The sequence below is a fragment of the Phaethon lepturus genome, unplaced genomic scaffold (assembly GCF_000687285.1).
Source record: "Phaethon lepturus isolate BGI_N335 unplaced genomic scaffold, ASM68728v1 scaffold32058, whole genome shotgun sequence".
Lineage (NCBI taxonomy): Eukaryota > Metazoa > Chordata > Aves > Phaethontiformes > Phaethontidae > Phaethon > Phaethon lepturus.
The window spans coordinates 39750-52164 of NW_010556073.1; the positions used below are offsets into that span (position 1 = coordinate 39750).

Below are 12415 nucleotides of genomic sequence, written 5' to 3' on the forward strand. Positions count from 1 at the left end.
GCTAACATACAAAGCAATATAAAAGTAAATTACAGCCTGTCACACATCCCTGTCTTAAATGAAATACAATTTTGTCTGAAGACCATTGCAGAAGTTATGTTCCTTATATATTTTGGAGAGGACAACACTGCTGCATGAATAAAGGGCAGAAGGGAGAAGATGCAAGAACAGTTTTAATTCTTTCAAGTCACTGAATGAACACATTTAATTGCTGAAAACTGTGCATACATTTGGCAGGAAAAATAACAGTCGATGGCAATTCCAAGTTTGTCAAGCCACACAGCACTCAGTAACAGCAGACAAAAATATAACTGTTTTTAATGAGTAAACAAGGAATCCTGAAGAAAGAAGAAAGTCTTATGTTGTCAGAGAGTATTTCACCGGAATTGCTGGATCCACATTTCCCCAGTTAACATCTTGTTCCCATCACAAGCATTTTCTCAGCAAGAGAGAAACAGGACAGGAACCGCAAGAAAACCATGGCAGTGACATAAGGACTGTTGCTCTGCAGGCAGCACAGAAATCAGACTTTCAGAAACAAATGATAGCCAGAAGAGGGGAAGAAGGAGGTAAAGGTGGTATTTTATAAGAAAAGTCCATGCTGAAAGAAATGTGTATGTAACAAAAGAGAATTATCAGCCAAGGGATAGCAGGATACCATTACCTATCACCCACAGACAGCTCAAAGAAACCTCCGGAATTTCTATTTTATTTAGAATAGCTTTCTATCTCAGACTTTGTAAGCTCTAGAAATACTCTTTAAAACAAATGTCTGACTTAATTTCAACATTAAATGCACACAAAAAGCCACCCAACTTTGCAGCTTATGCACAGGAACAGTAAGTCTGGCTGACGCTCGAAGCTGGCATGCTCCTGTGCTGCACACTTGGCGGCCACAGAGCACTGCAGCTAGCTCTTCAGAAGCACACGCTCCCTTAAAGCTCACGCTGAAAGAAGATGATGTGGCTTATTTCACATTAACATCAGTTGGAGAAAGTCACAAATAAAAATTTCCCAGGACAAAGAAAAAAAAAAGGACAAGCAGAAAAGGCGAGTGAGTAGGAAAAATATGAAAATGGGGGAACAGAGAAGCAAATGAGACTAATGCTACATAGAACACTGCCAAAGGTAATGACTTTTGTAAATTCTGTTTCCTTGAATCATGTGCTCATGTGAAATCCAAATCTTTCACTAAAAAAATAGTTTCTACTCCTTCTAGTAACAGAGGACATATGACCCATGCCAAGTACCCAGAAGGCAAACAGCTTTTCCTAAACAGAAAGGCAATGAAACCTGGAAAAACAACAAATAGCGTAACTTGCCTCGCTTCAGTGAAGTAGCCAAGGCGGGGGGGTAAGCAGCCCTGTTCATTGAAAAGAAGCCCAGAAGACATTTCCTAAAAACTGAGGTTTCAACAACTATTTAAGCAGAAACATTTCCCAATGCCTTAGTAATCTGAAGCAGTATGAAATGGCTGTTAATATTTTCAGTTGTACCTAGAAGAAGAACTAGAAGTGTAAGTTCTGTCTTAAGGATGGGAATTCCTCAGAACCTACTTTACTCCTAGACTGACCTGATCAACTGCAAGCATAGGTCTTTAACCAGGACACTAGCTGCTATTTCTTCAGTCCTTTCCTCTCCCAACTAGCAGAGCCTTTTTGGTAAGGTTAAGCTTCTATCACTACACACTGTGATCTAGATTGTGATCATGATCCCACATTCTGAGAAGATGGTTGCACACTAATCCTTGAACTCCAAATGGCGGCAGAGAGTAAGTTAAAAGCCCATTAGCTGAAACCATTAAGGAGCAGCTCCTTCGCCAGGCAGTTGAAGGACACAGCAGGAATGTTCACAAGACCTCCAGGATGTCAAAAGATGGAAAAAATATGGGTATGCAATTAATCTCCTCCAGGTTTAGATGTTTATGAAGCAGTAATTTACACATAAGCTAATGACCCAGGCTCCCTGTACTTGCTGAATACAACTGGTCTACCCCTGCTATGATAAGAACCACCACACTCCAGAGATGCTTATTTTTCTCCAGTAACAATAAAGGGTCCTAGAGAAGTATCTCACACAGAAACATATTTATTAGAGGCATACACATAAAAATCTTTGGACATATGAATCCCACTAGGACATTAATGACTTAATTTGGAAAAGATTCCAGACCCAGAATTACCAAACTAGCTGTATTCACTGAAAAACAAACCACCACAAGACCATCCATGGGCCCCCTAAACTGTAGCTGAATTTTAAATCATGTGAACATCTGGGCGACATATCACCAAAGATGCATTGGCAGAAGACTCTGGACACCTCAATCCCTGCAGAGGGACATGTATCCCTCTGGGCATGTAGCGCGATTTTGTAGCATCATACTGATGGTTACTATGGCCAAGAATAAGCAAGGCACAGATAGTAGGAACCAGTACACCAACAGGTCTACCACAACTACTCTGGAGCCAAACACCCAAGACCTGTCTAATTCTATGTTTCAAGATAAGAATAAAATGAATACACCCCTGTGGAGACCTTCTTTGAGTACCAGAAACTGGCTGATTTAAGAAATGTTTGCCTTTTGACTGAACAAGAGCTTTAATAAAAACATGCTATATGTTCACCTCTGCACAACTCCAAATAGTTTTGCTGTTTCAGTGTGTATATAGAAATATCTCCATCTGGGATATTTGTCAAAATAACTCCTGAAGCCAGTTTAACATATATTTAAGCCACACATAAACAATTAATGCTATACACAGATCTGGATGAGGTTTAGGTTATGGCATAGGCATCAGTGGAAACCACATCATTCCATATTTCCGGCTTTTGCAGAAAAAGAGTCAATGAATATTGCAAGTATTACCAATTAAATATTTTTTCAAAAAAATCAGTGCATCTTTTTCAGTGAATCAGTGAATCAGCATTAATCTTTTATGGATGATCATCCTGGCTGCATGAAGGGTTTCTCTCAAAAGGCTTGTTGAAATATCACAAGAAGGAACCACACATCTCTAACAGCTGTCAAATTGAATAGCTACATCTTCTCCAAAACCAAGAATCACAGATGCTTAGATTCCCAGTAAAGCACAATAGACATACAATAAACCGGACACCTACATAAGAAGCATCTGGGAAAGCACCACTTACTGAGAACAAATGGAAGAAAGCCAAAAAGAATCTCATCTGAGATTCTTCCTCAAAAACTGTATTGCAAAACAAACTCAGTTGGAAGACAACATTGTCAGGAAGAAAAAAAAAGTAAAATCTTAGTGTGAAAATTGAGCTAAACTGAACATATTTCTGTGGATTCTCTCAGTTCATTGAAAATACATGTCTCTGCCACATATGGGAGGGGAATATTTTAACAGCTTGCGAGGGGTGGAGGGGCAAGGGACTTAAAAAATTAAGTTAACCATACCTACATAGCTTTTCCAGAACTGCATCCACTAAACACATCAGTTTGGAACAAGTGTCAGGTGCCCATTTTAAGAGACAGCTTGGAAAGTTACATTTAAAAAGAACTGTGACCTCATTTGAGAAGGCTTTTCTCTTCTAAAAGGGTCCATGACTGAGAATTATGAATGCAAACATCAGCTGCATTACAGATCCTTGCACAGGGAGCGTGGTACCATGTTAACTGTTTTACAACTTTTAATTGTATCTTTCCTTGTGCAATTGCACCTCAAAAATATGAAAGCAAAGTGACATGTCACAAAACACACCAGCTTCAAAAAAAAAAAAAACACAAGAATCCACAGTTTTCAGAACTAATAAAAATGCAAAGTTCTCAATGAAATGCTTTCATGCCATCAATAAACAACAGACTTGCTGCTAAGTTAACTGAACTTCAGTTAGCTTCGATATAGCTTACCAGTAGGCTTGCTCCAGACTGGAATAAGTTGTAAGGATACAAAATGCGCTCGTAATGCGCACGGATGTGCGAACCCACAGCTTTGCCGGGAGCGAATCCCATCCTAGTGGCTATTTTGGTCCATTTTCTCTCCTTGCAAGCTACATCAAATCCTCCTTCTTCTGCAACTAGCTAAAAGGTCAAAACAAAATCGTCATATATCAATACTAAAATTATCAGCATTTAAGGAAAGCACTGCTAGTTTGAACACTGCTAGTTTAGAAGAAAAGACAACACCACAATTGCTATTTTAAACCAGAAAAACATAGATTAAAAAAGGCCAGACAAAAAAAACCCCAAAACAAAACCAAACAAACCAAAACATGAAAGCTGTACAATGCTGTGACTGGAACATATAACCTATTCATGAACTGTAAACTTGTTGAATTACTTTACACAAGTCCACACCTGTATTAGATGATCAAACAGTAATTCAGCCTACTTCTGAGAATTTGGCTGCAATTTATCATGCCTCTACTTTGTATTCCAACACGACCTTCTAGCACAGTACAACCAGTTCTTCTCATTGGAAGAAGTACTACGAAATAGGCTCAAAATCAACCAAATAAAAACTAATCTAAACATAAAGAAACAGCGAGAACACATCCTTGGGGTCAATGAATCCCATCCCTTGCTATCAGCATACATAAACATCTCCCTCCAGAAGTTTAACAAGCTTAATCCTAAAAGTATTTGGATTTTTTCCTCCCATATTTCTTAATGGAAATTTCTCACTGCTGTCATTGTTCAGAAGCTTCCTCCATTTAAGCCTAAGTTTACTCTTGACCAGTTTGTATCCAAGTTAAAAACAACTTTAAAGAAGAGCCAGAAATTTAATTTGATCTCCTTGCTCACATGAAAACTCCCATGATATTATATTCCGTACTATTTTGTCACATTAGCTATGTTAGGTTAAACAAAGTAATACTTTTTCCAGCTTAGATATAGCCCCAAAATCTCCCTTGAACAAACTGAGATAACACAACATCTTTTTAGGAAGAGTTTCTCCCTTGTAACAGTCTTACTCTGTTAAGCTGAAATAAATCCAAGATTTTCCTCTCCACATGTGGAATTTTCAGCGTACATCCTTGAAGCTCCCAAAACTTTGCAATCTGGTCCAGAAAATTCAGCTTTACACGAGTTTGGGCCGGGGGGGGGGGAAAAAAAAAAAAAAAAAAAACAACTGCATACTAAATGCAGATTAAGCTTTTGTATCCCAGTGTTTATAATGTTGCAGCCTCACTTGCCTGGCTGGCTTTTCCCTCTGCAGGTGTAATTTTGCATTTTTCCCCTCTCATCATAATGCAGAAAAAAAATGCCATACAGATATCACCAGCCTTTCCTCAAGTCACTTTTTTTAACTTTTACTGCATTTAGAAAGGTAAACTACTTTGTGAGAACAGACAAGCAATGAGATCTTACCACTAAAAACTACCAAAACTATCTGCATTGCTAGGATTTATTACATTAACAAGTTTATTACAGTCTGGTTTATTTGTAATAAACCAAACAAAATCCAACCCCAAACCCCAATATCTATGGCTTGTTAAAAAAAACCCACCACAGAACCAACACCATGTTTTTCCTCTTTCCCCTTTTCTTTTCACTCCCAACTGCATTTATTTCATTTTTCTGGGTACAAACCAGCCAGGGCAGGGAAAGGCTGTGTAAACAGACAATTCACACAGTAAGATAACTGGACTGTTGCTATGTTAAAGAGTAGTACCTTAGACTTAAATTTTGATACATTTTATTTTCATCACATTCTTTATTCTTGAGGTAAAAAATAGCCATGTCTACACAGACTAGCTTGTTCTTAAGCTCCAGAGAGCTCTGACCAGGCTGTGTCCACACAAATCTCTCTCTTAGCATCTGAAGCCAGTGTGTCAGTCCTTACCCTGGCACCTCACATAACCATGTCAGGACTTTAGAAAGCAAGCATCATGAGAAAAAAATCAGGCAGGCAAAGAGTCACCGCCATTCCCATTCGTACCAGCAGGGAGCTAACCAGGGCTCCTCGCCACTCCCTTCTAGTCTGAATTCATGAAAGCCATGAATGAAAGTGCTTGCGAAGAGCAAATTTCCACCAACTGAATCCAGATTTTGTAATTGTTTCTTCCAAATGGCTTGTTATTTTTAAAGTGCTCTGTATATGTTTCATCTCTTCTACTCTTAAAAGATGCTGTATGCGTGCAAAATGCAGACACAGATCTACGGCGCTTGAGAATTTGAGTTTAACCACTTATAAGCACCTCTTTGTGGAAAAGGCCTGAATTATGCTCCTTTAATGAGCATTAACTTCACTTTTTATGCTTGGCATGTTTTTAACTAGATTCTGAAACAGATGAATTTCTGTGCTAATTAAAAACTGATATTCAGAGGTCCTGAGTGCTGTCAGCTCAAGTCAAACACAGCCCATGGTCAGTCGACTGGAAAACACCACCTCTCAAAAAAAATCTAAACATTTTGGAGCAGAAGCAATGTTCAGCTTCACAGTTTACCTCTAGTTCATTTAGCCTCTGGATCCTCGGTGTAAAGTGAAGCTTATCGACATCACATGCAAACGGAGGCTGCCAGTCCTGGAAAAACAGAAGAGCTTCATCAAAAGACCAGGAAAATGAAGGGAACTTCTCTGTATGACAGTCAAAATACAGGTAAGCCCGAAGCACGAAGTCTCCGTGGCTTCTGAACCTTCCTCAGCCCTCAGCGGCAGAGCACGTGCCCCCCCAGCACGCGGCAGGCGCCCGGCACAGCGGCTGTGCAGCACTCCCCGTCGGCGAGGGAGCCGTGGCCCCGTCAGCCATCACACCCCACCGTGCTTCCAGCTGTGCTGAGATCTACTTCTGCTTCCACACCGCTTCGTGTTGAACAAGCCTGGAAAGCAAGACGAGTGAGATAACGAAGCTCACTCAGTGTGTCTACCCCTTAAAATATCGCACTGTGCCTTTAAAGTAGACAGTCAATGAAACCACGAAATAAATCACGCCGTGGAACTAAGGACCTGTCGTAAGAGATACGCCTCGAGCTGCACGCCGAGGCCGTCCACCTTCTCCCTACCCACGCCAGGCAGCTAAAGCTGCTGCACAGGCCGCTCGCCCCGGCCTCACGGCAGCCGTCGCCTGCGCAGCCCCGTTCCCAAATGGGAACCGTACGACGGGCGAGGGTTCTGTCTGCCGGCCGGCGAGAGGAGAACTCCACGGGAGGTGCTGCCGTGCAAGTCAGGCCCACCCCGTGCCTTAGACGGGAGTAACAGGAACTCAGTTACAGCTCTGAGACAGGACGGCACTGATCTTCACAAACTCAGTATTGTCACCGTGCGAAACAAAGAACAAAGTGATGTTCCATAAACCCTGATTCAAATGGTAAAGCCTGCCTGCATCGGGAGGACTAAGATTTGATAGCAGAGACTTGAAATGCTCGTGGAGGAGAAATGCAGCAGTTAGCGTTCATAAACGCTGGCCTCTGAAACAAACAGCAACTGCACTAAAAACCAGAAATAAAAGCTTATTTTCTTAATTCCTTCTCTGCAAGCGTTCAGGAACAGTTGGAATATGACCAATTAAAACAGGATTATTACTACTTTGACAAAATAGCTGCAACTGGTAGTGTTATTTATAAATACAACTATAAAGCAATTTTATCTTTTAGATCTCTGACATCTATCCCATGCAGTTGGTTTGGCAATACACAGCTTCACTAAACCAAATTAGACTTGATTTAAGCTTGACAGTAATTTATTACATATAAGTTATCTTATTATCACTAATTACACAATGAAGATAATGTGCATGAGAGCTACTGATAGTGGAGCAAGACAAGAGCTTTCTACCAGGAAAAAGAACAACATTTACTCAACACCTGCAGACGAAGGCAACTGAAGTAAGACCAACATCATAAGCAGAATAATTGTTATTTAGCAGACATACTTAACATGAACATTAGTGTCAAAAACAACCATAATAAAACCAGAATAACAATGAGGGACGCCAATCTACACATTTTATCAAAGCTACGTTGACTAATCCAGACTCTTTCGGCACATCAAAACGTGGCAAGGCTGAAATTAAAATCTGAACTGGAAGTTAGATGACAATAGGGGGATCAAGATTACAAATTATGAAGAGGATGGTCAATCCTCAACCAGTGGGATGAGAGTCTCAATCATTTTTGTTCTTTTAACTGCAGGACTAAGACCAGTGTCCAATGGCATGATGTTCTTAAACTAGATAAAATTAACCCTACATTTTTGTTTGACAGAACACCAAATTCAATGAAAATAGCAAGTCTGATGAAGAAAACTTTTGACATTCTTTTGTAATGATCTGATATCTGATGAATCATTCGTGGCCCCCAAACTGTAAGATGAAAAACATGACTGGGAACATTTACAGCAAGATTTGAAGTGTCATACTTCAACCCAACAAACCTGACTGTCAAGCTGAACCAATTGGTTACATCATTAGTCACAAGTCTGGAGTTTGCTTTGTGCATGAAGAGAAAGAGAAGACAAGCAACCAAAGCAGGAGAGGACGCACGGTGGTAATGACACAGAGCACCCTTGGGACACGCTGGGGCATTGCCGAAGGGAAAACTAGAGCATTGCTTAGGCTGAGAGTCAATTAAAACAGAGGCATGTGCTGACTGACTGCTTAGCTAAGTAATGAGCCAAGGCTGTTTCCAAGAGAGCCATGCATTACTCTAAAACAGGATCCTGTAATAGGGATCTGCAGAGGACAAGAAACAGGAACAAAAAGAACAGGAGCAAGAATTCAGCTCACATAGGCAATGACGCTACCTCCGACACCGTTACCGAGCCTGGCGCTGTGCTTTAGGGCTATTGCCTGCAGATAGCGCACTGGCAGACCGTCAGTCAGCAAAGCTGAAGAAGGGAAGGGGAAGAGTGCAGGACACTTCTGGTTGGGCTACATGTGCCCCCGCACGGAGTCTGCTGCCCTGGGAAGAAGCCCAGAGGGAAGCCTGCGTGCCACTGGGGCACAACAGGAGGAACAGGATTCCTACCTGTTCCTACAGGTTCCAGCTCATGCTCAATCTTAAAGAAATAAAGATACAAGGGTCCCCAGGACAGATACAGACTTAAGACCCACTGCTAGAAAGCAGCCTGTCTTCAGATAGGACAGAAGCAAGCTTGTCCCCTCCACTTATGACAGCAAAAGAAGTTTATGTGCATTATCTTACAGAAATAACTCACTCACAACATGGCGTACCGAAACATTCTACTCCAGATTTAGCTGATTAGCTTCATACATCTCCTATTTATTACTGACTGGCACGTTTTAGAAAACTCTTTCCTTTTTGGCCAAAGACACTTGCTCTAGCAAAAGCACTAGTTACCTAGTTCATTGGAAAGAGTAACACGACTCCAGACAACACAAGCTTCCACAACAGGTATTTTCTACATCTTGCAGTTCTTAAGTTTAATGATCCTGAATGAACACTACACACACTAGAACACTCTGGTGGTACATCAGCTGTTTTACAAAGAGAAGCTTTGGAAACTCGACCTAATAAATACAGGACTTTCAGTAAATGGTTTTTCAGTCTATCAGGCAGATGGGTCCATCAACTAGAAACAAAAATTTAACAGCCTTAAGTGCTTAACTTTTAGCAAGGAGAAAGTCATTGCAAGAACCTCTGTTGAGATAGGGTAAATTGGCTTAATGAGCGGTAACACTGGATTCACTCTGAGTTTTCACATTTTTAAGCAGGTAGAGCTGAGGCGAATGCATGCTATATATTATTTAATGGTCATGCTAGATTATTATAAAAAGACTTCTGAGTTTAAAAAAACCCTACTACACATCCCATTTATCACAAACTGTTTCATACGACATTAGTCACAGCTACAGATTCATAGCCATTCACCATTCTACTACAGCAGCTGTAGTAAACAGGCTATCTTGACTTTCACTGATCCATTTAAAAGTCACAAACAGTTCATTTTGGAGCATCTGAACTACTCAAGGTTGATATAACCAATAATATTTATTGTCTTATATTCCAGGGTACAGCAAATTTCTTGATTCCTAAACCCTTCATTAATAAATGCATTAGTTACTCAACAAAAAGCCTGCACACATTTTGAAGCACAACTTATTAAGATAAATGCCATGTTCATTAAAAGGAGTATTAAGAGACATGTTTTGAAAGAAATGCCTTTATGTGCCTTGGAAATGCAGCAGCACCACAAGAGGGAGCTTCTTCGTGGCAAGGCTAATTCTGCAAATCTGCTGAACTGCAGGATGAGCGAAGAGCACACACAAACCAGCTCTACAGGCCCACTTCCCCTACGTTTGTGTTTCGGAAATCTGTGAGACTAGCCATTTCCACCCAATGTGCACTTGCAAAGTCCTCAGAAACAACTGGTCTGGATTTCCCCTTAAAAAAAACCAAACACCAAACAAAAAACCAACTAAAACAAACACCCAAGTTTAAAAAGATCAATTTAAGTTTCTTTCAAAAACCACAGTAAACACTAAGATCAGGGATACGCAAAAAGCAAGAAAACCTGAATAAAAAAAAAAAAAATTCAGGAGTTTTTACACTGCCCGGACACTTCTTCTGAAATGACTTTGTTGCTTTCTATTGTCCAGACATGACTGTTAGAAGCCTGTAAGATACATGCTAAAATTATTTGCCTATGTTAGCGTGCATTTGTTAACCAGACCTAGCAGAATAAACCAGAATACAAATCCCTGCAAAAAAATTAGACTGACATCAAAATTTAAAACTTTTCTATAAACTTTATAGACTAAACTAGCTGTGCAGAAGGCATACTTGAAGAATCACATTAATATTTCAAGTAGTAATGCAAACTACAAATGGTCAAGAGAGCTATTTCTATACTATTTTGATAGTTCTCCTTCCAGATTTGTTGTTACAGGGATGGCAGGCTTCATATAATTTCAGCTGGTAAACCTGCACCTCATCCAAACTCACTCTTTAATTAAAATTTAACCACCCCAACCCCCTTGAAGTCAAGTGAACAAGAAATTACCACTGTCACTGGCAAGCTGTTCTACAAGTTAGTTAACTTCAACTTTTCTTTTTCCCTTATCCCCATCTCATTTTTAACCAAGTATCTTGTTTGCTTACTGTCCAAGAAGCTATTCACGAATGCTTCCTGGAAGCAATGTTTCAAGACATTTTTCAATAAACAAGTATCTTTTTTCTTCTCTTTTACAAGACCAGCTTTCCAGCCCTGCAAATAAAGATTTTCCTCAGGCTTTTTTATCCCCTCAAACCTCTCCTATTTTTTCAACATCTTTTGAAAACTGCAAGTAGCATTTCAGTTGCAATCTCTCCGATACCAGACACAAAAAAAGACGTCACTTTCATTATTTTGCTAGACATAGTAAGATCCAAAAGAATATCTTAGCAATTCTTGCTAGAGAAACACATACTCATTCAGTTAACTATAGCAATTCACTGCTTCCCAGGATGCCCACCCGCGAGCGTGACCTACATTCTTTGTTCCCAGATCTATGATCTTGCCTTTGCAAAGGTGTTACATGATTGCTGCCTCCGAGAGGGAGGGAGCAGACTCGGTGACTCAGGAGGTCCCTTTTAGTCTCATGGTTTTATGACTGCGTTAAAAACACACTCAAAAGAAAGTCAGAGCGCAGAATCTATGCAAAACTGATGTGCACCACCATTTATCGCTCCAGCAGTGTCAGTGGGTCATCCACAAAGCTTCCTTTTGAGCAGCAACTAATCCCTCTCTGACCCTGTTAAAAGGCTAACATTAGTTGGTAACTCCAATCATCAGCTAACCTAGTTTGTGGTGACACAGTCCTTGCTTGGTCATTTTGAGCGTAGGTGGTTTTTCCAACAAAAACACTGAACTCCTCCTTGATAAGAAGGGACCCTTGGGGTGCAGTAACATACCTTAAATGCAGAACTCTTTAATCATACAAACTTAGTGGAGTATTTTTCATTTGAGACAAAACTGGGCTCAGTGCTGTACTACAGACTAGTGAAGGAGAGCAAACACAACCACAAAGCCTTCCCATCTGAGAACCACAGCGAAAGACAAGCTTGCAATGGGTATCACCTCTGTACACACCAGCGTTTCTGTGCCAGCTCCAAACTTGAAGAGAAATAAAAGATCGGGTAAACCAGAGATGATTCTCAAGCATCAGAGCTGGCTGCTCCTCAAGACCCAAAAGTAGAGGACGGAAACTATACATAGGGTTTGAACATCAACACAAAACAGGTACAGGGTTTACATCCAGGAGATACCAGTCTTCTCTCCATGGAGGCAACTGCACACAAGGAGCAGCTAGAGAGGGCTCTGGCAGTACCAGGCAAGAATAAGCAACACACCAGCAGCACTGCCCAAACCGCTGGAGATGCATGGGGCATTGGGGTCAGTGCACTGGCAGCAGATCCAAGATCTCCACCTCACTTGAGGCATTGACCTAGACCTTGACGCAAAGCATCCATGCGTACTGGGGCCAGACTCAGCTGTCCAAGGGCACCAGC

General features: G+C 40.7%; 1 protein-coding gene across 1 annotated transcript in view; it reads right to left on the reverse strand.

The window, feature by feature from the left end:
* The window catches only part of KDM5B (lysine (K)-specific demethylase 5B), a gene marked incomplete at its 5' end in the record, with an annotated part of 43637 nt that extends 37145 nt beyond the window's left edge, over window positions 1-6492 (reverse strand). Inside the window, 3 exons of the mRNA XM_010292368.1 lie at window positions 3875-4045; window positions 4939-5062; window positions 6416-6492. Of these exons, the coding sequence (XP_010290670.1) occupies window positions 3875-4045; window positions 4939-5062; window positions 6416-6492 (372 nt within the window). The remainder of the gene's footprint in view (window positions 1-3874; window positions 4046-4938; window positions 5063-6415) is intronic.
* Window positions 6493-12415: the final 5923 nt, after the last annotated feature.